The sequence below is a fragment of the Callorhinchus milii genome, unplaced genomic scaffold (genome assembly GCF_018977255.1).
Source record: "Callorhinchus milii isolate IMCB2004 unplaced genomic scaffold, IMCB_Cmil_1.0 Scaffold9, whole genome shotgun sequence".
NCBI classification, from domain to species: Eukaryota; Metazoa; Chordata; class Chondrichthyes; order Chimaeriformes; family Callorhinchidae; genus Callorhinchus; species Callorhinchus milii.
In genome coordinates, this window is record NW_024704750.1 from 5898451 (window position 1) to 5923713 (window position 25263).

General features: G+C 38.6%; 1 protein-coding gene across 16 annotated transcripts in view; it reads left to right on the forward strand.

The window, feature by feature from the left end:
- The first annotated feature begins 3940 nt into the window (after window positions 1-3940).
- The window catches only part of mark3a (MAP/microtubule affinity-regulating kinase 3a), a 47053-nt gene continuing 25730 nt past the window's right edge, over window positions 3941-25263 (forward strand). For 11 of the 16 annotated variants that reach the window (XM_042337887.1, XM_042337889.1, XM_042337888.1 and 8 more), the window contains exons 1-5: window positions 3942-4098; window positions 5572-5766; window positions 6169-6222; window positions 22619-22667; window positions 24273-24338. In XM_042337887.1, coding sequence (XP_042193821.1) covers window positions 4048-4098; window positions 5572-5766; window positions 6169-6222; window positions 22619-22667; window positions 24273-24338 — 415 coding nt within the window. In that variant the 5' untranslated portion in view covers window positions 3942-4047. Of the gene's footprint in view, window positions 4099-5571; window positions 5767-6168; window positions 6223-22618; window positions 22668-24272; window positions 24339-25263 lie in introns of all 16 variants that reach the window. The other 5 variants (XM_042337893.1, XM_042337897.1, XM_042337895.1 and 2 more) reach the window with 2 other exon arrangements.

A 25263-nucleotide genomic window follows, 5' to 3' on the forward strand; every position in this document is an offset into this window, starting at 1 on the left:
ATTTACATGCTTTGCGATAGACCTCAACCAGTCCACTAGATGGAGCTAGTCATAATTGTGCTTTTGTTACTGTATTTGAATTGAAGTCATGGAGGTTTAACTTACAATTTTGGGATCATGATGCTATACATGTATTTGCACACAGAAATATACACAAGACAAAGCTGACAATCAGTATTCAATGACTATTATTGCTACATCATTGGTTGAAGAAAGAAGGGAGTATGATATTTTGATGGCATTGATGGAGCTGTAACATTATTTTTACTTCACATTTAGGATTGTAATATCAGGGATGAGATCATTAAGAAATGTTTAGGAGAAAAAAATGTGCTTAAAGGTAAGATATGTCCATAGAAGTAAATGAAATCAATTTTACGACAGCGTTCAGCATGATTCTGGTGTAGATAAGAGCTCGTCTTCCCTCATCACCAATCCCAGGAGAGCACTCCTCCACTATGACATTTTTATCCCCTCCACTATACCATTTTTATCTCTTACACTAAGCACTGTATGATATCTACAACAACACTGAATTATTTGTTTTGTGCCGAAGACAAAAACCCATTAGGAACTGCAGTGAAATTGACCAAGCACGTTTCAGTCAAGACTTGCGTATTTTGCTTCTCAGTTTCCTACCAATAACATAATAGATTTATATTTCTCACAACTGGGACACCGGTGTGCGCAATTGGTGACCGCCCACAAAATACAGTCAATCCACTTTACAGTATATTCTCTGGAGTGCTTTGAGATGTCTCAAACATGTGATTTATCAAACGCAAGTACTATTATATAAGCATGTTATATCATAGAACTATATTCCAGATAAACATCAATCATGACATACTCTGATATAGATGTGCTGCAATATGTGTATTATATTAAATTCCTGATACTAAAGAACAAATTCTGAACAAAAAAATGAAAATAGCATCACAGTCATTAAATACTCTTGAGTTTCTTTTCAAGTCATTGACTTATAAGAACTCATCTCTAATCCAATCGCCACAGAAATCATCAGCTGCTACACCATGTAATGCTGCTTGTGAGAGACTGATTTCTCTTACAGGCAGCATTACACCCACGTGTATCTCTTTAAAGGATAATTTAAAGTCAGTGACTCAATAGCACATAAAATCTGTATTATGCAAAATTAAAAGTACGAAGGAGTGAATTCATTCATTCCCAGGGTTAAAAAAGTGTTTTTCATCAACTAGAAGAACAACCTGATGCCACACTTAATGAAATTGCTACCTTTTTACTCATCCTCTACTCTGTATGAAAAGCAGAAATTCACAGCTGTCAGATAGCTAAACTAATTACTTCCAACAGGATGGGATGAGTTATATGTCATCTGGCTAGAATTTAATTTGGGATGGTCAGGGGATAGAATAACCATTGTGTCAGTGAGAGGTTCATAATAACGGATTGCAACTTCCAAAAATTAATTATAAATCTTTAGAAATTATATTTGTTGGTCAGCTGGATGTCTGACACATGGAGAAACCTATCACCATGCTTAAGGTCCACATATAGATGCCACTTACAAATGCAGATTTCCCTATCTGAAACGGTGAGACGTGCCCTGCTTACCTAATATTGCAGCAATTTGGGTGCGGGTTGGCAAGAGCCAATATTTGGAGCGTATGCTGTGCTATGGCTCAATTTTAAACAGCAAAAAAAAATCTTGTAATTGAGGGCACTGTTTGGCAATCTCCCTGCTGCCTGTCCAGCTAGGATCACTGTACCCATTGTAACTTTGGCTTGTTGGGTTAAAAAGAGAATCCCAACTCCCAGTGACTGATCTTTTCCTCCCACTCTTGCTGATGAACCAAACAGGCTGGTCTATTAACATAAGTGTTCTGTAGCACAGAGGGCCTTCCTGGCTCAAGAACCGGACTATCAATATTCCCACAAAGCTTTGACTCAATCTGACATTCTATTGCCAAGCATGTCGCCTTGGACACAGCTCAGCTCTAAGAGAACCCTGCTTACTTTACCCCCCCACCCCCCCCAAGCCCCGGGGAGATAGTTTGTCAATTACATTTCAGGGTTTTGCGAAACAGGATTATGTTTTTTCTTGCAGCTCTCTTGATCTTTCAGTAGGATAAGGCACCATAACAAATGCAGGGATGATTATTCCTCTTAGATACATTTGGTCATTCCGTGGGCAGTCCAAAGGAGAACCTGCTGTGCATAAATTGGCTGCTACTCTTGGCCTCAAAAGTAGCCAGTGCGCTTCACAGCAATCACCTGTGATACTCTTCCAACAGGTGACGAGGTCGTGTGTCAAACGCGAGGATGGTCATTGACCTCGATTCGATTGGGACGTCCTCCTGACGTGAAAGGCGCTTTATAAATGGAATCTAGTTGTTGTTGTTGTTGTTGCCGGTAGGTCAAAACGGGCGAGTTTCCTTACTTCTCACCCGTTTCCCCAGCAGTAAGCCGGAACCCGGATCGCTTGTCCCGGGGTGGGGGGGGGGGGGTAATAATTCTTCCAAAACAAAGAATAATAATAATAATAATAATTTGGTCACTCAATCCACGACCGTCCGTGGGAGGCCGCTGCGCGCAATCGGCTGCTGGCGTTTCGCCCGCTCGGTGTGCAGTCAATTCACTGTACCCTGCGAAGCGCTTCGAGGCGTCTCGAAGGTGCGACGAGGCGCTGTATCGCAAATGCAGGGGATTATTATTGTTATTAGACGCTCTGCACCGGACAGCGCCTCTTGACGCCGAGTGAGTCCCTCCTCCTCCTCACTTGTCCCCAGCACTTCCGGTGATGGTGGTGGTGGGCGGGGCGTGTGGCAGTGACGCGCTTCCTGCCGCTGGCGCTGGTTGGCGGAGTGGGAGCCTGGCGGCCATTTTTACCCGGAGTCACTCTGCGCTCGGAGAGCGGAGCGACGCTGCCACCGCCCCTCAACACGCCCTGCCTTTACCCCCCCTCCCCCCCCCCCAACCCCCGTCCCCCTCCCTCTCCCTCCCTCCCTTCCCTCTTCCTGCTGCTTTCTCCATGGTGGAGTGCGAGCCACGGCTCCGGCCAACTCCCGCCTCTCCTGGAGCCTCCCGTCCCCGCGAGCGGGGTCGGAAAGCCGGTGTGGCGTGAACACCGGCCCCGCTTTGAGGCCTTGTTGTTATTGAGGCCGAGGTGGGATTGAACGCTTGGCTTGGCTTGGGCTGCGGGGGCTGCGAACTGACTTGACAGCCTCGCTCCCCGGGCGGCGGCGGCGGCGGCGGCAACGACTCCCTCCTCTGGGCCTACATCTCAGCCGCGGCAGAGCGACCCCCCTGGTTTTCAAACGGTTGCACTTGAACCTTAAGTCAGTTATTTTATGCCGTCGCCCACCGCCCACCACCACCTTCTCTACTACTATTTGCACATTATTTATATGTAAAGAGGAGTGTGACCCGCGACCGAGTGAGCGTGTGTGACACAGATAGAGAGAGAGAGAGGGTTTGATGTTTGCCGCTGAATCGTTTTTTAAGAGGTACAAATCGAAAGACTTGACGCCCCCGCCTCGTCTCCCCCCCCCCCCCCCTACTCCCCCTCCGGCCTCGTCTCCCCCCCCCCCCTACTCCCCCTCCAGCCTCGTCTCCCACTCCCCCTCCAGCCTCGTCTCCCCCCCCCCCACTACTCCCCCTCCAGCCTCGTCTCCCACTCCCCCTCCAGCCTCGTCTCCCCCCCCCCCCCCCCTACTCCCCCTCCGGCCTCGTCTCCCCCCCCCCCCTACTCCCCCTCCAGCCTCGTCTCCCACTCCCCTCCAGCCTCGTCTCCCCCCCCCCACTACTCCCCCTCCAGCCTCGTCTCCCACTCCCCCTCCAGCCTCGTCTCCCCCCACTCCCCCTCCAGCCTCGCCTCCCCCTCCACTCTCCCTCCAGCCTCGTCTCCCCCCCCCACACCCCCTCCAGCCTCGTCTCCCCCCCCACTCCCCCTCCAGCCTCGTCTCCCCCCCCCACCCCACCCCCGGCTCATGCCCCCGTTGAGTCGCTTCCTTTTAGCTTTGGAATTTCGTCAACGTTGTGTTGGATTGGGACAAGAAAAACAAAATGTCTACTCGAACGCCATTACCGACCGTGAACGAACGCGAAACCGAACATGTAAGTATCTCCCCCCCCCCCTCCCCCGCACCCCTCACCCCTACCGCGGTGTAGTCGGTTATCGGCGGCAGCAGAGCGGCGGTCGTTGACGGGGGTTTCAAAGTGTCGGGATATTGCAACGGACCGATACCGTTCCGGCTTGTGCCGGGGACAGTCAGCTACAGTAACGGGGGCTCGGAATCCCTCTGCTGCTTAAATTGGCATCGATGTCAGAAAATGGAGCTCGGTTTGTTGTATTGTGTGCATCATATTTTTTGGGGGATACACCAAACCAGCAATTTTTTAAATTTTTTTGGGGGGCGGGGGGGGGGGGGGCTGTTCTGTGCCACGGTTTAAAGGGGTAGAGCTTAAGTGTCTGCGTTCGCTTGCGGGCGAGTGAAGAGCTCAACGTTTGGTGCCCACCATGAGCTGACAGGTGTCCGGGCAAGAGCCAGGGGTGACTGATGGTTTATCATTTCCGTTGTAGGCAAATCTCATGGCTGAGAAATGGTGGGTATCAGCTGAGTTAAAGAAGTAGGGCACATCATTGCGATTGCTTTCAATGACACTTTCCTAGAAAATTGTAGATACTTTGCAGCATTAAAAGGATTTATTTGTTCGTGAGGAAACCAACCCTCAACTTTTGAAGTCCCGTTTTTCTCTTTGCCGTTCAGATGTGGCTCTTGAAGGTGGAAATAGTTTTCCATTCTGGTTCTGAATGTGCAAATGAGAAGATGTCACCAATAGCTACTGATATGCACTCCGTTCGGGTATTGCATCATGGCTCAAATGAATGCTCCTATACCTATAATTATGTTGTTGGTCTGAAATAGGAATAGTTATCCTCTGGGTGTGAATGGGGATTCAAATTCAGTATTTCTTGACTAATATAACTCGGCTCAGTTAATTAATCCAAACATACTTAATTTTCTGAAGGATTCTCCAGGACAAGTGGTTAAAATTTGGAGGGGGATGGGGTGGGCGAGAGGAGAGAGGGTGTGGAAAGTTGGAATGTTAAGGCTTCAATGCTAATACAGGCCTCTACTATGCTCTGTTAACATATTAGGTTTATTGTAATCGTGTTCATTTTTGTCCATAATTCTGACTTTCTGTAATAGGGATTCAATTAAAATTCTTAGTCAACCCAAAAGTGCAGAATTTTTATAATTGAAAGAAATCAACATCACTGTCTACTTAAAAAACAGAATGAAGCATTTATCTAAAATGCAAAAATGACTGCACTAAACGTAAATCATCTATGATGAATTATCTAGCAAGATACTCAGGAATCTATTCAACTAAACCTGTTTCAATGTGGTACATCACCAGATATTGTTTTATAAGTACATAGGTATTTACTCTTCTGTAGCGATGTTCAAAACGGGTTTCACACTTTTGTTCTAGCATGATTTTTTGTGCAAGTGTATTTGAAACTGGAAACTATTTTAATTTGGTGGTGTTCCTTTTCCTTCCTTTCTCTTTTCTCCATCCCAGCACACATCTCATATGGATGGACGCTCAGAAGTTTCTTCTCGATCGACCCGCTCTGGGGGAGCTCGATGCCGGTATTCAATTACATCCTGTGCTGATGAACAACCACACATAGGCAACTATAGGCTTCTGAAAACCATTGGCAAGGGAAACTTTGCTAAGGTGAAATTGGCTAGGCACATTCTCACCGGAAGAGAGGTAAAACATTCTGGAATGATCCTACATTTGGAATTACTGTTTTTTCTAGCAACCTGCACCCATTTCTGAATTGGTTTTAACCAATTAAGTACTAATGGTTATTACCATTTTTTCAAATCTCTTATGGTTTGTACAAAATTGTCATGCAAGATTATAATCTTCAGTAACATTAAAAGAATTGAGGAATTTGAGGATTTATTGTAATATTTAACAAGCAAATATTCTGCTGAACCCCAGTTTTGAAATCTACCATTGTCCAAACTGCTTTGCACCACATCCTGCTTCTTTCAAGCTCTCGTGGTCTTGACTCAGCCCCTATGAACTGTGCAAAGTCATTTTGGATGATTCTGTTTATTCTGCAAAGTCTTCATTTTGTAGTTCATAATTTTCTGTATCTTTTAGGTTGCAATTAAAATCATTGACAAGACGCAGCTCAACCCCACCAGTTTGCAAAAGGTAAGGAACCACTAGTTTTAGATTCATGTTAAGAGTGCGCTCCATCTGGGAATTATTTTTTTCTAAGATGTGCAACTACAGCACCTTTAGTGATGTATTATTTGCAGGTGTACCACTTAATCTGGAGAACTTGGAGATTCTGCTCTGTTGATGACAAAAAATGGCTGATTTCAATACAATATTTTGGACAATATTTCCAGATTTATTATCATTGTTAGTCTATTGTAATTATTTTGAAATATTTCAGCTTTAGTATCTAATCACTTGGGCTGGATTTTTAGCATGTTCATGTGTTTATGTTTACTTTTTTAAAAAAAATAAGTTCGGTGAAAAACATGTTTTGAATAGTTTTGTTTTCATGAGGTCAGTTAATTTTTTGTCAGGAATAACCACTTGTCAGTTTTGTTATGCTTTTAATTTTAATGTAGAAATCAGGGTAATAGTTAGCAAATGTGCTAATCATAACTGTTGATATAGTTGAACCCCATTTTAACATGGTGCTGTTGCTGTCAGCAGTTCCACATTTACATGTGCTCGGAAAGCCTAATGGTCTAGGATTTGTTTCGATTCTACTAATCATTCTTAGTTACTTCTGTCAGTTCTTGGTTTGTTTAATACAAGGGTCACATTGTAATAATACAATGTTCTACTTTTGATGGGGAACGGGCAGAAGTCTCATTCACTTGGCCTCCACAAGCTTGTTTTTCATTCGTAAATGTTGAAGCCTGTAGCTGTGTGTCATGTCGTGTATTCTGCCATTGTTGTTGAAATGGGTGCATGGTTTTGAAAGGGTAGCTGGTAGGGAGGAGGGACAATGGTATAAATCTAAGCAGTGATGGGCAACAATTGCTCTGCTGGACAGAGAATGACGTTTTGCAATGAAAACTGCTCATTATCCCCTTTGATCTATAAATGTTTGCTACGGAATGTTTGTATTCATAGCTTTTCCAGGCAAAAGCAAAGTTCAGGCAGGTGTCAACATTACATAAAAGAAAAATAAATTGTTCTTAAATTTGATTGCCATTTCACAGAGGTGGTAGTGTGCTTGAGAACAGGAAATCTTTATTTCAGATTATGATGTTGTATTACATGCTGAAAACTGTGCGAAAGGTTCATTACGCGTTTTGTAATCAAGGGAGAATCATGCTATTACCTGCTACGTAAATGCAACAGTGTACTCTCAAGGTGTACTTTGTGTATTCTCAAAACATTACTTGATATAAAGTGAAAATTTCTGCTACAATTGGGCTGCTGGAAACTGAAGACAGGAAGTGGAGTATTAAGTGTGAGCAGTCTGCTTGACTATATATTCAACATTTCTAAAAATACTTCATTTTCTTGCAAATGTATTTTAGTCATAAACAGCTGAGATGAGGATAGGATCTCAAAGTACACAGCATTGAGTGAGAATGTTGTTCAACCATAGAATATTAATTAAAACGTAGATGCATTTTGCTCTTTGGCTGTTTCTAAAGCAACAAATATAGATCTGAATACTTAGACATAGAATTTTAATTAGCGGTAGCTTTGTTTACCAGGACTAAGCAAAAGCTGTAATGGCAGTGTTTCTTTTGGCAGTGTTTTCTCTATAACTCATCAATGTGAACTCTGAATATTTAAAATTTATATTTATAAAACCTAACATAATTGACCAATAATAGTTGATTATTTTTATTTCAGTATTTTTGAATAACTTAGGTAACTTCAGTGCCTTTTAATACATATTTTGCTTACTTGGAAATGAGACTGACCGATTTAATAATAAAAAGGTCCACACACTGCATTTCTGAATATTTGTATAGCTTTGTTTTGGAGATGGATGTGATTAAGATCCGCTTCTTTTTACCCTCGGGATCCTGCTAAATAAAGATCTAAGATTCAGATATACACATAGCTCCATATAATACATTATTGTATGTAGAAGGGAGCAGAAATAGCTTAAACTGCAGCTTAACCTTTACCAATTTAAACTACAATGTTGACTATTAGCATCCTAATGCTCCATTTTGTTGTGCTGTATTGACTGATTAATGCAGGTAAATTATGGATGGACTGTAATGTATAGCTTTTACTGTGCCTAATGATTACATTAAGTTCCTGCTGAGCTACTAACATTAACTGATTACCAAGGACTTTCATTTTAAACTCCATACAAAATGTCTAGCTACCTGCACTGTCCTGTTACATTTGTAGTGATTATCCAGTATTATAAGATTTTTACAATGTTGCTAGATCTTTTTTTTAGGTAGGTTGAGTGTAGGCATACAAAAGTCTAATGTTTATCAATTAATTTGGAGTAAAATTGCTGTGTCTGATGCCTGTATGTTGCTTCTGAGAAGCTATAGATTTGAATTTTGTAATCTGTAAATACATTAAATTATCTTGTTGTAATAACATTTAAAGCACAAATATTTAGAACACTTATCTTATTTTAACAAAGCTTAAGCAGTTTCTGGATCACACACACACAAAATGGTAGAATTTTGCTTATTACTCAAAAGGTTCTTTGCTGTAATCAAGGAAAAGCTTGCACCAGTGGAGTCTGCAAAACAGGACATCTGCTTCTATTCATCACCTTGCACTGTCCTGCCACAAGCCGGAATCATGGTGAAATTCTTGCAGTGTGTATTTTTCAGTTCCATTAAGGTTGAAATTGTTGCAGAGGTTCAAAGCAGTGACCAATGCGTAGTTGAATGATGATGAGTGTTTTGATTGACATTAATTGTGATAAGAATTTATGTAGCAACTCAAATGAACCGAATCCTAAGAATTTATTGTGACAGCATCAGAAATCCCATTGGCAGACAGCAAACTAAATAATTACAACATCTGGTTTCTAACAGCTTTATAATTTATATCACAAACCAGTATTTTATTGAAAAATACCATGAGAAATTATGTTTTCAGAATTATAAAGCAGTTTACACTGGAACTTGATGTAGCATGGCATTCAGTTTGTTTGGCAATAAAAAAATGGTGTTTATAGACATCAAGTGGATGCAACATGTAAACATGACAAATGTTCGGGCAGAGGAAAAGGATATTTTCCTCAGTCTGAGGGCAAATGCTTTATTAGTGTATTCACTGAATCAGTGGACAACTTATGGTTGTAATCCTTTCCTTCTAAACAAGCGTGGGAATTTATTACTTTATTATTTATTAAAAATTTATTATTGGGAATTTACGCCTGATAATAATCCTTCAAGAAAAAATAACAATAATAAATTGGTCACTTCAATCCATGACTGTTTGTGGGACACTGCTGTGCGCAATTGGCTGCTGCGTTTCGCCCACAAATATACAGTCAATTAACTTTACAGTATATTCTGTGAAGCGCTTTGAGACGTCTAGAAGACGTGAAAAGTGTTATATCAAATGCAAGGATAAAAATAATAATTACAGTACTAAGCTGTTGGTAACTGACTATTAAATTTAGTCGATACAGTTTGCAACAAAACTTCCACAGTGCAGACACAATCAGGATGTGATTATTTATCTAATCATGAACCTCATGGGGGAAGAACTTTCCTCCATAAATATGAGCCACATCTAGGCATGTTCTTGTTAACCAAAATCTGAGCAGTCGAGTAAAAATCTGCAAACTCCTTTTGATAATAAAACTAATGTACAGCTATGTAAAATTGATCCTGCTGTACATTTTTTGATGCACACCCTGCAATGATGCCGCAACACACAATGTGAAAGTGTTTTGCTATAAGAGAGCTGATTGCTACATTTTTGCAATCTTGTAATTCTTTCCAAGGTTGCAAAAAATGTCATGACAGATTATTTTAATGTCACTTTTTTTTGCCCTCTTGTCATTCATAAATAATCAAAATCGAAAGTGCTTATGCAGATCAGTGCCCTGTTTTTTTTGTTCCTTTGATGCATTGATTTGACAGAGCATGGTGATTGAAGTCCCTTTTTTTAAAATTAAAAGCTTAAGGTGTTGATCTCTGGGGACTCCATCTTATGGCCCTTTAATATGTGTAGCTAGTCAGACTCTGTGCTTCTTTGAAAGCTAATTCAGTTCTGTATAGAAAGCCTGTTATTATTTCATTTGGAAAATTTCTCTGCACTTTAAAATTTTATTGAACTTGGCTGGCTGAAATATGTTTAAATTCTAAAGTGAATGAATTCACTGAAGTGAATTAGGTCATGGAAGCACAGACTTCCCTGTAGGGAAACTTAATTATTTACTGTCGGCTTTGGTCAATTAAAAGCTGCTTCTGACAACAGTATTCTATAGAATATCTAAAGAGTAAAAGGGTATGTTTGTATTTCAGTATTAAGGCTGTTTTCTTTACTTGAATTCAGCAGGTTTGTGTGCAATTTTTATCATTTCCTAATACCAGATCAGGATTCAAAACTTACCTTTTTCTAACTTATAATTCCACTGACGAGTACTAATGTAGGCTGGTAGTTAAAAATATTTGCAATTGCTTGCTTAACATTGCTAGAATTTCAGTGTGTAAATGAGCTTTATTTTAATTTTAACTACTTGGAAATTTTGACTTGTACTTCATCAATTTATAACACAACCTGCTTTTTAAAATTCATGAACTAATGGACTTCTCTCACCCTATTTTATAATTATGCAACATGGAGAGGGCTTTCTAACAAGCTGGTATTGGGTCACTGAGCTGTGTCATTGATCCATGAGAACATCTACATTAAACAATTATGTGGTAATGGAAAATTGATCAAATATAGTAGTTTACTGGAAAGTGCTGTAGCAGTGTACCAGCAATCTAGAGAAAAACATTGCAGGTAGGCTGGTGTATTATTTATTTTATTTAACTGTGAAAAAGCGTCAGAGATGATCCTTGTATTTTGGTAAAGCATCTTTCAGGACATCTCAAAGTCCTTCATAGGAAACACTGTCAGGTGCAATGACTGAAAACCTCCCCTTCTGACCCCATCAGCCTGCAAGCGCAACTCGGGTATTAAGCTCTTTGGGACATCTTCCTAATGTGAAAGATGCTAAATAAATATAAATTTGTATTGCATTGTATGCCATAAATCAGACAGTGACATTTTGTTCCATGTCATTTGGTGTTAATAGAGTAATGAAGTAGAGTTTTAGTTTCAGTAGCCTCTGCATATGAAACTAGAAAGGAAGTGATTATTTTTGTGTGTTTCTAATCTTGTTTGTCCAGAGAAATTTCACTCCATCAGTACTTGTGGGTCCAAAAGTGAAGCAAATTGTTAGAATCTTATTTCTCATTCTGGAATCTGTTGAATACATCTATTTTGGTGATTTTTTTAAAGATCGTTTTCTCTCACCCTTCCCTCTCCTTCAGTGGATACTGGTCTTTCGGAACTTTCCCAATAGGCCATTCTTATTGCAATTTGTGTTTTGGATTATTTCCATCCAGGGTGAAGGTTTGTCGTGATTTGTGTTCAAGAAAGACAATGCTTGGTAAAAGATGATTTTGATATATATGTGTATATGTAACATTCAGGAGTTTCATTTTGCATTGTACTTTTTGTAAATATGGTCACTGTCTAGTTTTTAGATGTGATAGTGTTTGATGAGTTGATCATTTTGGTTTCGTCTATTTAGCTGCTAGTGAAGAAATAGCATATTTGTCTATCCTTCCATAGACTTGGAGCTGAAATGTATTGATTACTACATAAGGGCTGCCATAAAATATGAATGCTTCCCCTAAAAAATTGAATCTCATATGTTAACGGATTGGGGGATTCGAGTTGGCCTCAAGTCTTATTTATCAGTGGTTGGTTGAACCATGAATCATGAATATAATAAATTTAGCTTCTTAAATAAAGCAATATGCCACCAAATCTCCCTGCTTATTTATTGCATTTTATTCTCACCTCATTGTCACCTGGCTATCACGACTCTTTCAAAAAAGAAAGGAGGACTGAAATAAAAAATCTATTTGGAAACAAATCTGTTAGTCAAAAAGGTTTTTGATAGGAATTTTAAATCCTTGAATAGCTGAGCTATGTGCGTCAGCCTAGCTCACTGGTTCTTGAGTCAGAAGGATGTGGGTTCAAGTCTATGAAAATCCAATCCGGTGGGTGGGTGTGCTTTATGGTTGGTTGTACTGCTTTTGGATGAGATGTTAAACTGTGTTCTTGCCTGTCTGTCCAGATGGATGTTAAAGATCCCATGATCCCATCAATGCAAGGATTATTATTGGCTTTATTTTTAAACTAATTTCCTTTAGTTTGCTGCCTATACTTTGTCTGAAATTGCATTATTTCCAGAGAGGTCGTCTCACGAGTTTTTTTTATTGTTTTGTTGAAATGCAAAAAAAAAACAAGTTAAAGAAAAATTTTGCAAAATGGCAGTTTAATGGATTTGGTGTTATTTATCTCAGCTTGACAGTATTTAACGGCAAATATAAATGCAACTGGGTTGAATTTCACTGGGCTGTCTGCCCCCACCCCCATGCTCCTTTCAGTGTTCTTGGATGGTCTGACTGCTCAGGTGAATAGTATGACCTAAGAACCATATCCTAGCACTTTTGTGGTGCTATGGGATGTTGGCTTTTATAACCTGTTACTAAATGTTGCTTTTATCCTGTGAAAGTAGAGTACATTGATCAGTCAGTCAGTACTGATGGTAACCACAGCAATGTGTTCCACCTTGCTACATTCGGTCTGCAATGACCTCTATTTCATAATAATGCCAGTGTGACTGAGAAAAGCTGCACTATGCTACAATGTCTGCAGTAAATGCCCCACCCAAAAATGGTGCCTTTCAGTTTTGGTGTAACATTTTGAGTTATATTACTTGGTTTATCAGCTGATATGTCAGTTTTGTACTTTTAGGCAGTCTGTAATTCATGCTTGGATCAGTAGATTAACTAAACAGCCCATTTTGTTTCCTTTATCTTTTAAGTTGTGGTGTGTGTGTGTGTGTGTATTGATGTGATGCTTCCTTTGTATGTGTTGAATGATCCAGAAAAGGGGAAGTTTTATAAGTATTTCACACAAGTCAGTTGCAATACATGCATAACTGGCTGGTTTTCATCTCACTAAACCTGGGAGGGATAGGGCCAATTTAGCTTTCCCATGCAGCCTGTCTGAGACGAGCAAACCAGCAAGCTCCTGGTCCATAAAATGCAGCCCTGTCCACTACACCATTATGGGTACCACAATTTTCGTGCTCTTAACTTGCTAACTTTCTATTGCAAAATAATTGACTCACTTTGAGAGAAATTTGTAAGTTTGAAATCATCCAGTGAGTCAGTTTGTAAATGTACATGTATGTGTGTTAATACTTTGGATTTTGTTTGGTTTATACAAAAGAACCATGTTTGATACCTTAATGGTGTACAACGTTTTTATTAAAGAGTAAAACTTAACTTGTGGCAATTCACTATTCAAGCAAGTTTTCAATTGAAATGATTGTGACCAAAATCCCAGGCTCACTAATTAGGGAGCCTCACTAAAAAGGACAAAATAGGTCAGTCTGTCAGCAACCCTTAATATCGAGTTTCCAGTGTATTTTACATATTTTGATGTGGTTCTATTCAAGAACAAACTGCTTTGTAATCAGTGTTATGATGTAGTATTTGACCATTTATTAACATCTTGAACGTAATATAAAAACATAAACCAGTATTTATTGTAGGTTGTGTTCCAATTTGCATCAAGCTGATCCATATGAATTGATTGTATATTGTTTGCAGTGCAGCATGCCCTTTAACCATGACGCACATTGGGCTGTGTCAGATTCCACAGTGAGAGGATTTAATTTGGAGCCAATTTCAAACCTGTGCAGGCAGTGATTTTACTCTTTCACTTTGCTTTAGTAGCAAATGGGAGCACAATTATTATATTGAAACTAATATTGGTAGGTTTATGCTGTTGGATGAAATCTAAAGCATGTGTGGCACTGGATGCTGTTACTTTCCTGATTAGAAATTAAATGTAGTTACACAGGCTAATTTTGTTTCTCTGCATATTGTCACTATATAAGATAGCAACTAAGGGATCTAACAGAATTTAGGAGGAACTTCTTCACACAGAGGGTGGGTCGTAAGTGTTTAACTTTCTGCTCAAAGTTGTGGTTGGAACGGATAGTATAGATGCATTTAAGAGGAAGCTAGATATACACATGAGGGAGAAGGGAATAGAACGGTATAGCAGGGAGTAAGGAGTTGGTGGATTTATATTGTATTTTTCCTGCGTTTGGAGACCAGTAAAGACACTTAAACACCTGCATGGATTAGTTGGGCCGAATGGCGTGTTTCTGTGCTGTACAGTTTTATGTAAATCTAACTTGTTCAATTGTAGCAATCCCCTTCCTGAGATTAGTGAACTTGATGCAGGCCATGGTTCAAATCTTTGTGGTCTCTGTGGTTCAGGGTTGTACCACATGGCACAAACAGATAATCCTTTGAAACAAGTTACCAAAATAGACTATGTTCTCTCAGCAGTGTCTTTACTATACTGACTGGTTGGCTGGACAACTAGGCAATCTGGTCTTATACTGGGCATCCATTAAGCCAGTAAATTTGATATCTATAATCAGTGGCATGAATTGGGTCAAATGCACAATTTCTGAAACACCTGGGCAGCAGTCAGGAAATTTTGCTCATCTTAGTGGCCCTGAGTTCAGTGGCAACATTGCAATATAATCAAAGATCCACTATTGCCTCCAGAGATAGGCTTGGAGATCTATCTTTATAATTGTCCCCGATTTGAAGCAGTACAAGTTTGGCAAAGACTTCCTCAAAGATTGCAAAAAAGTGACAACTTTGAGTTCAAGTGTACGTCACTAAGCTAAAAGCAATAGAAAGTTGTTGGCCAGTGCCCAAAAGTTAATGTAATTTAAGCAAAATTATATGTAGTTTGTTTTCTCAATGGAACACTCATATCAGAATGAAAGCTTTTTAACAAATTGATCTTTTTGCTAGAGAAGGTTTTGCTACAATAATGAAAGCAAAGGAAATGCTATTAAACTTAGATTATTCAACTGATATTTAGGTAAGTTTGTTCATCAAATTTTTCTGTGTGGTGTTTTCAGATTGTTGAAAGATTTAGTGGCACTTGATGGTTACCACATCTACTTTTTTAGACTGACAAATTACAGTGGCTCAGATCTTAGACACCTAGGCGTGTTCTGTGTATGTGAATTGCTGGGCCAATGTTCAGGCATGAATACTTGATTCCCAGTGATTTTAGTGTATTATGTTATGGGGAAAAGAGAGGAAAAACTGATCTTAAATGACCATGGACATGAATTCTAGTCTAAATATTTTGACTGCAAGTAGTATTGGGTCTAGAAATGGATTTCCATTTTTTTTGCTTTGGAGTAGATGGAGGCTTTTTGTGGTAAATATTTTGATTTTGATGTGCTCCAATGTGGTGGAAAGTATGGTTAGTTTTGCTGGTTTTTTCACTCCACAAATATACTTCAAACCTCACATCTGCTTCCCTTGCTCTGCTTTCCCTCACCTCCACAAAATTGTCCGCCCTCATCACTGCAACCACAAATTGCATTTATATGGTGCCTTTCACATTGGGAGGATTTCCCAAGCACAGGACAGTTCAGGGTTTGTACCCAACATGGGTTTGGATTTGAGAGGGACAGGTAGTTTAGTAGGATTTTAGAAGACCAGACAGCTATATTATAGAGTAATACTGTGGAGGGATTTAAAGTGAGGATGAAAATCTTGAACTTGATTCCCTGGGGGATGAGGAGCCAGTGTAGAGGGCAAAGATGGAGGTGATAGGCTCATTGAGCTGAGTGCAAGAGAGGACATTATCTTCTTTCCCCTCCGCATTTAGCTTCCAATCAATTGTTGTTGGTGGTTTCTATGTTGCTGAACTTTTAATTCCAAACTGTTAGAAATTAACCAGAAACCAGTAGGTCTTAAGGTTGTGCAGCTCTCTCTGAACATTGTTCATTCTTTACAAATTTTTGTAATGCTGCAGTATAATTAAACCCTAAATAAAAAAATGGTGAAGGATTCCTACAGTGTTTTAGAACTTATGGCAAGGATGATAGCTCTTGACTTCATTTAGTGGAAGTTACAAAAAGCCACTAAGTAATTCATAGTGAGGATACTGTTCAGGCTTGATTATTCAGCTTTATGATTCTAGCCATATTCTAAAATGTCTTTATATTTTCTTTGAGAGAGTGGATTTTTTTTCCCTCCATTTATTCAGTACTGATGTTATCCCACAAAAATGTGCATGTGAAGTGTACAGAAACCCTTGTGTGAGTGCTTACCTGAGGCAGCATGTTGGTAATGGAAGTCAGAGAACAAAGCTGTGGTACCAAAAATATTCACAAACCACAGCCTCCACCCTTTCTGTTAATCTTTAACATTTCATCTATGTTCACAATTGTTATTTTCTGACCATAAATAGCTCTGATTTTGTGCCACAATCATGTTTATCAGTTTTATTTGTGCACCAGAGCAGTATGTTAACACTAATGCAGCACTGTGTAGAGCGCTAACTTCTAAAGTGTTTAATTTGTTGTGCAATGGCGTTTCTAAGTAGTTAATTTGCAATTATGCAATAACTTTGTTTTATTTAAAACAAGTTAATAGCATAAGTTAAAATAGTAAGCCTTGCATTTGATACACTGCCTTGTTATGTTGTCTCAATGTCTTAACGCTTCACAGGTTTTTACATTGAAGTGCAGTGACTACAGTAAAACTCGCATAATAAGTCTTTATAATTCATATAATTGCCTAAGTCGTGCATTCAACCGAGTTTCATTCAATTTCCTGTCAAAATTACATAGCGTTCTTTCCATTGCTCTTATTGATCACCTTCTAACTCGTAATGCTGCTCCCAATCCCCCATTACTCTCGCACTTACCGGCTGCATTGAAACAAGGGAACTGACATCTTGACCCATTGACGCATTCATGATGACCAGCTGGCTGCATTGAATCACAGAAAACGTAGTCCTGATCCATCAGAAGAACTTCATTGCATGTGTACTTACCGGCTGCATTGACTTGTGCATTTGCAGTGTAGATTATTGATTCAATCAGATTTTATATGACTTACATACAGTTTACTTGCAACTCGGTCTTTGGGTAAATCATATTAAATGTCATGTTCCTGACTAGTACAAATTGTTTAAGTTGTACTGTAATTTGTGGATGAAGTTAACTTGAAGTTGTTTGGGAATTTTGAGTCTGAACCAAAGTTGTGTGTCAAGACTTCTTAGGTTTTCAGGTTTTGTTAGGGATTTCTATAACATGGAAAATAATTATTTCATCACTGGATAAAGAGTACAATGTATTTTTTCTTTCAAAGAAGACCGATTTTTTTACATTCATTAAATGAGAAATTCACAAAATGTCTAAGTTTGACACTAAATCTCATAGTCCAATTATCAGCATGATAAAACTATTTATGGTTACATCATATTGTCAGGGTGCAAAATTTCATAATCTGAGTGCGGATGAGATCAAGCATTTCAGAAAATGAATCTTGTGATTTAGTACTTTCTAATACAAACCAGAAAGGTCCCAGATTTGACCACTGGTCAGTGCGGAATTAGTAGGGGCTGCGATCGACACATGCATCACGTGTTTAATTTGTTTTGCAACTGTGTGCAAAATGCATCAGATATGATGTCTGTGTTCAAGTTGCTGGGTTGGGAATAATCCCTGCCAATTGCTATCCAGTGACTTTTGTTGGATGAACGCATGTGTGAATGTTGGATGAGGACAGGATTGGACTCAGCTGTTGCAACCCAACGGTTTAATACTTGTTGTCCAAGCTGATGCATGCCTCTTTGGTTAATTAATAGTGAGGGTGGGGGGGAAGTACTATCAATATGCTGAGCTCTGCAATTTAAGGAAGCTTAATTGCCATGTTTCTGTGTTTATTTTACTCTTAGTTGGGCCATTCACTACACAATGAAGCCTTTAACAAGTAAAATTTGGGGGAGGATTTTTTTTTAATTAAAATCAATGCTTCAATGTTTCCTGCTCCCAAAATGAAAATGCCGCAATATTCAGCCATTCAGAGAGAGCCTGTAGCCACATAAATCACGGGTCATGTTTAACTGGTATTATATTGCAGTTTGAAACCAATTGAAATCAACTGGATTTCTCATTTTCCATTTTATATTTGTATCTTTTAGCTTTGAGATTGATTGGAGAGAGAATAAGAAATGGGAAAGGAGGTGGACATTAGAGTTTGTGGAAAAAATACAAGTTAACACACGCAATTGCTATTCTGTGTTTCTAACTTTAAACTATGTAAAGCTATTGTGTTACATACATTGCTTTTTCAATCAATCATGCTAATTTGAAGCACTTTCACAAGTATGGATTTTTGATCGCCAACTTCATTGTGGTACCATTTGAAGCACAGCTAGGCATTTAGACTAAGCAGAGTGCTGAAGTCCAGTAATTGTACATTTCAATATTTATATCGTCACGAAATGTGGAGTTCGTGAAATTAACATTTAATGGAATCAAACTAACCACCCAGAAATTTATTTTTCTTATAACATCCTGAATCTAAATGAAAAATCCATGAGAAACCCCCATGTTTGATGTAGCTTTCAAGCCTTATGGAAGGCTGCTAAATACAAGCTGTAGAAATTCAGTTTAAAATCTGTTTTTGTTGAGACAAAATTGGTTATCAGAGTTCTGATTTCAGTGGATCCATCCTGTGATTATACTATAGAGTGCCTCCATTCATGGGCTGTGCTCTAACTGGACTGATACAACTATGCACACATACCAGATACATTGCATGTGCGTCTGCTTTGAGTGCACAAGGGTATTGCTCAGTGCATGTACAGAAAAATGTCAGAATAGGTTAGGCTTTCCACGCTTAAAATATTTACTTCTCGGAGTACTGTTTAAATGAATTGCTGTGGATTAAACATTTTATGATGCTGCAGACAATGAAAGGGAAGAAAAAACTTGCATGTGCTTGCAACATTTTGAGGAAGGCAGGGGTAATGCACAAAATAGATTTGAGCTTGTGCTGTCAGGAAATAAACCCCTCAATCTCCAGCCAGGTGTTTTGTGCTGGTATATAATCTGTTTTACATGGTCAGGTTTGATTCAACATTCAGGCCTTGACTAATGAACTTTCCTTGGTTGACCTCTTAAATTGCATAGGACTAGTTATTTGAAAGTCTGTTACTTTAAAGCTTCAGAAATAAAATAGAGAAGATCCTTGTTATAATGTACTGTTTTGGGTCCGTGAGCAAAACATTGTGTTCTAATGGGATACAAAGCTAAAATGGCTGCCTTCCTATGCAAGAAGTGTTGATACCATTTTCTGAAAAAAGGGTTCCGAGGGCACCCAACTTATGATATTCAACTGCATCAAGGATGAGTGTAGATTCAGTGTAGTGTAGGATGTGAATTAAAGTCTTCATATTTAAATATAGTTTGGGCACCTGATGGATGTGGGCAATCCTGAATTGTACTGCTGATTTATTGCATACAAATTCACTTTACAAGTTTGTCACTGATTTTGAGTATTGCTGAAAAGCATCATCAATATGATAATGTATAACTGGGAATTTATTAGTCCATTTTAATATTGCATAATCGTAGCTGTAGAGAAAGCTCAAGTTAATTCTGGATGAATTTCTAGTCGAGGAATTGGATTGGGATCCCCAGATCCAAATGCAGACTGCGCTCTTTCCACGGCAGCTGAAGTTTAATAAGTACATATCTGCATACCACCTCCGGTGATTGCATGTTAAGAGGCTGTAGTGTTACACACAATAAAATGTAATTGTAGCTTTTATTTTCTTTGACAAATTACTTAACTGGATGAAAACATGTTTTTTTGAGATCATAGAGACCATGACCTTTCATGAGCATCTGTTTAGCATTTAACGCATTACTGTGTTCCTACCAGTGGAGAGTCTTAAATCAGACGTGTAAATTGTAAGCTTCTTCTTGTAGCAGAAAGCTTGTAGCCGTATATCCATTTCCTTCCTGTTCTTCTGGACTTTATGCAGATACATCCTGTTGTTCCTGACTCCAAAACTTGAGTTGGCAGACCTGTGGCATTTTCTATTTGTTTCTCCACTGTTGGAGCTCTATCTTGTAGCCAGGTGACAACTGACAAAAGTTGCAACCAGCTGTGTTAAGGTTTGAGCACTTAGCAGCCTTGGAACGTAACCTGACACCCTTAATGGTGAGCATTGGGTTGCCCAACTGTATAAACCACTTGTATTAGAGAGCTTAAAGATCTTTCTGCCACTTAGTTTGTGATCGCCTACAAAAGCAAGAGGATTAAGTATAATAGAGTTAATAGGAAATTAACCAAAGGAGTATTGGTCTGGTAATAGAAGAAGAAGGTGACGATAAATGGAAAAGGCACTGGTGCATCGACCACACAGCTCTATAGGGAAGTTATTCAGGTTTCCTGCTCTTCATTTCCTCTAAACTATATGAATGGTGCTTTTAGTAATTAATACAACATTTCGTGCCACTAATTTGCTGGCCTGGGAGATTTATGGCATTCAGACATAACTGACAAATTAAAAATATGGACTTTGTGGAGCTTCCATTCTTGTATTTCAGCACTAAGTGTGTAGCTTGCTTTGCTTTCCCCTTCACAGTTTAAAAAGTCAAATCATTGAACTATCCATCTCAAGGATGGGATACAAATTAAATACTGTTTCTTAGGTATTGTACTGGAAACGCAATGTCCATGTGGTCAGACTCTTACTTTTACAAGAGGCAAGTACAGGTGTGATTTCAAACTATGATTTAATGTGGTATGCTAGAACGTTAGTGGATAATATATGCAAATGCTGTATTTGATTACTAAGATGGAATTATGATAGCATAAGTGTACTTTGGTGATTGACCCATCTTGTTTGCACTCGAGAGTAATCTTAAATTGACATCTTTGGTTTGGTCTAAAATAGAACCGTTTCATTCCTCTAGAACCGTCAGTGCCCTAGTTTTACCTATCACCATATTATGCATCTCTAGAGAGGAAATCTCATTCTGTTTGCAGCATTGTTGCTATTTAATTAGAATACAGATTATTTGAAAGCTAAAGGAGTTGACTGCTGGTAGAATTTTAGGTAAACCAGATTCTAAGGCAGCGTGGCAAAATATTTTTTTATCCCTTTGGTTGTGATCTGCGAAAGCAAGCTGAAGGCTTATGCTGTATCCACTATTAGCAGTTATTCTCTAGACTCAATTTGCAATCTGGAATAATCTGTAGGTATGTGTAAGTATTTCTATCATGTGTTGACTGTTTAGATAAGTACTTTGGTGTTTCTGTGTTTCTGGCAATAATATGCATTCATACTGTACCTGTATGCATTCTTTTTATATTTGTTGCATAATTACAACTGGTCCAGAAAAGAATGGTGGTGGTTTCCCCAGATTAATTTTTGATTTTTTTAGAGAAAGTTTCCATCTCCTCCCATAGGCTTGTTTTTTAAGTGAGCAATTCTGAATTCTTAGTATAAACAAATTTGATGGAGGCCTGTTGGTAGACTGAAGTTATAACCCACATGCTCAACTGTAGTTGGTTGTTGGAGATTGCAGTCCCAAACAGGGTAATTACTGCTGTATAAAGCAGTTTCCCTGTGTTAAATAATGTATTGTGTTTTCAGTTTCCAGCTGTTCAATTCTTGCTGATGTTCTTAAACTGGGAATTTCTTTAATGTTGGTGAAATGGCTATTTGCTTTTACAGAGAAGTATAGGAAAGCAGTACTGTGAAATGTGAAAAGGGAGTTACTTATTTGTTAGACGAGGGAGATCTATTTTACTAAAATAAAATGGCCTGATTTGTTGAAGTGACTTTAATGAGCAAAGACAGGGATGGGATTGTATCTAATTGATTTTATCCTCCACTTGCGAATATAAGCTAAAAATCAGGTCAGCTCTGATTTGAATTGATTTCTATGGAGCACTGTATAAACCATGAGGAAATCTCATTCGGTTTAGGTGTCTGGGACTAACCAGTTGATGGAATTGGAATTTTTCACCACCCTTCTCTCTCATCAGTATAATTTTAGCTGAACTTGGAAGATGTGTTGATAATAATTGCGGTGATGTGTTTTTCTCTCCAGTTAATTGATCTTAAGACATAACTTTGCCACAGAATTGCATTGGTTTGAGATAGTGAACATGGATTAATGTAATGTAATTAATGTAATGTAAATATATCCTTTGGGAAATGTTGAGAGAAAGCGAGATGTCTTTTCACTTGTAGAAAGGAAAGACAGACAGACCATCAACTCAGGAATACTTTTATATAATCCTTGGCAGCTGGGTCATTGGAGTATTGGCAAAGGCCTGGAAATGGCTCATTTGTTCTCTTAGCAGATGCTTAGCCCAGAAAACAATATAAAGGAGTTCAAACCAATGGGGGAAAGGGAAACAAAGTAAAATTGATGGCTCAACGACAGTATTGAAGTATTTCTCCTTACTTTTTCTTTCAGCTTTTCAGAGAAGTAAGAATAATGAAATGTTTGAATCACCCAAACATAGGTGAGTATTTATTTTCTTCTGCCTTGTGTTTTGAAGGATTGGTGGAGAATGGACAGCTTTGCTCTTATTTTATTGGGGCAGAGCACAGGGGCTGTACTCTGGTTATTCATCCAGAGTCTGGATATGAATGGGAGGTTGCGGGAAAGGGGTGAGGTTAACATTTCAGAATGATTCCTCTAAGCTTAGAAAATAATTCACACCGTATAATTTATTCCCTTTACTTACTCGCCCACTAAGAAACAGAGGAAGTGTATTTAATGAAATGATTCCTTCTCCATCTATTACTCATCTTAATTCCACAAACAGATGCCTCCAATTCCACTTCCTGATTGTGAGGTTACCTCTGAAATTGTTTCCTGCACATGCCAATCTTCACCGGAAGTGTACCACACTTACATAACCCACAGGACACCCACCTTACAGGCAAACTCATGCTAGTGTCTTCACCCATAAGAAGAATATAGGACTGTTGAGTGCATTGAAGTGAGTTAATAGCTGCTATTTACTCTGTAGGTATGACGAAAGAGCAATTCAATTAGCCACAGAGCCATAATCCACATATTTTAAAACGTAAAGCAGTCTGCAAACACAGAATTAAAACGTTTTAAGAAATTTTATTTTCCTTTTTCTTTTGGTCAAGACTAGATGGAACGGTAGCGGGAAGGTAAAACCAGTGTGGCTATCTGTCTGGACTTTGAAAAACAAGTGAACTTTACAACCAAAACCATCTCTCAAATCCTATCTCCGTCCTTTCTTTATCTTCCATTCAACATATGATTTGTGGATATTACAAGCATATTACCTACAAATGAGTCATTTCCTTTGGACAGTGTTGCAGCACGTTTTTGATGTGTAATTAATTTAGGCTAATAGTAATAATCAAATCAGATGAAGCAAGCTCTTTTTTATTTTGATATATTGTTGAGGATTTTCTCAAACATTCTTCTACATTTCCTTGGCAACTGATACACTGCTAGTGTTTAAATTTAATGACTGGATGAAGGAGGTGTAAAAAAAGAAGCTGATAAACGCTAAGCCATCTTAGCAGTTTAAAATGACAAACATTTGTATGAGTTATATTTAGTTCTACAATATCAATGCTTATTAATTATCTGTGCTTGAAATAGGAAATGAATGAATGTGAACAGCATACATTTAGTCATTCCTGCGTCACCTTCAGTTTTATGACATAACTCACTGCCTCCTTTTTCTGGTTTACTGCTGCTCTATGGCAAAGTGTTCTAAAACATTTAAACCAAAAATTTTACACTACCCAAAATTGATGATCCAACTGAAGTCTGGATATAAAATGGGCCGATTGATAGTGGAAGCAACAATTGAATAGGGTAGGGAAGGGCAGTAAATAATTTTTAATCATTCAGAATTTATTTTAACAAACAAATATGCAAATGGATACATTAAACCCCTAATGCTTTGTTAATTTTTAAAAAAAACTTACATTTATTTAGCAGCTTTCACATCTCAAAAGTTTTGTAGACAAGTAGTAAGTAAATTGTATGAAACTGGCTTTGGGTTGATGATTGCTTTCTTTTTTTTCAAATTTGTATTTATTAATGCACGTTTCTTTCTATTTTTATTTCCTAGTAAAATTGTTTGAAGTTATTGAAACTGAGAAGACGCTTTATTTAGTGATGGAATATGCAAGTGGAGGTAAGTAAAATTTCGGTGTCTATCTAATATTTATGGAGCAGAACTTTTTTAAATGGAGGGGATTTATTACCCTCACTGATGGCTCTGTGTGTAAGTACACTGATTGGTGTGTGTTGAGATATGCAGGCTAGAAAGGGCACAGGTCGAATCTCAGCTGGGTGATTGGTATTACAATTTGACTCAGAACAAATTGGACTTTGGAGGTGAAAAGTGGTGCAAGATTTATGATTTTTTTTTAAATTGCTATAAACTCATCCCTGCTGAAAGTGCTTGTACGTGGTTAGTAATTAAGGGAAAGCCTGAGCTATGATGCTCTCCACAATAAAATAGCCTGTTAGTACTCATTGTTCAGATCCACACATAAAAAATGAAAAGGTACCAGGGTAAATTTTTGCCGCCTCCTGCGATTTTAAGTGCGATCCTCAACACTTCCCCTTGAAGGTGTTGTTGTGTTTGGGAATTCAGTGTGATAATGCAGACATGAATCTAGATGGTGACGCCCTTTGGTGTTGCAGATATCCATTGTTTCTTTCACATTTCTTCACTACTCCCAATTATCTTCTGTTTTTTTTTAACCAGAAGAGTGAATTGAACGATGTATATTTTCTTAACATTCTCTGAAGTTGAATGTTGCTTCTGCATGCTAACTGCCTTACAACTCAAATTGTTCCTCTTTATTAGCAATGTTTTCTGGCAAGCTATGGGTTGGCCATTTTTATATATTTTTTAAAAAACCTTCAGGGAAACATGAAGGGACAATAATGCACAAAGTATCCTCTGTATAATCAAAATTTGGTCAGTAAGTTGTACACATGTGTTTTGATCAATTTTGTTGATCCATATGTATTGACCTTGTGTATATTGACCTTGTATAGAACAGAATTAGCTTTAGGATGCACCCTTGAGCAGCCAACCATTGATAGAT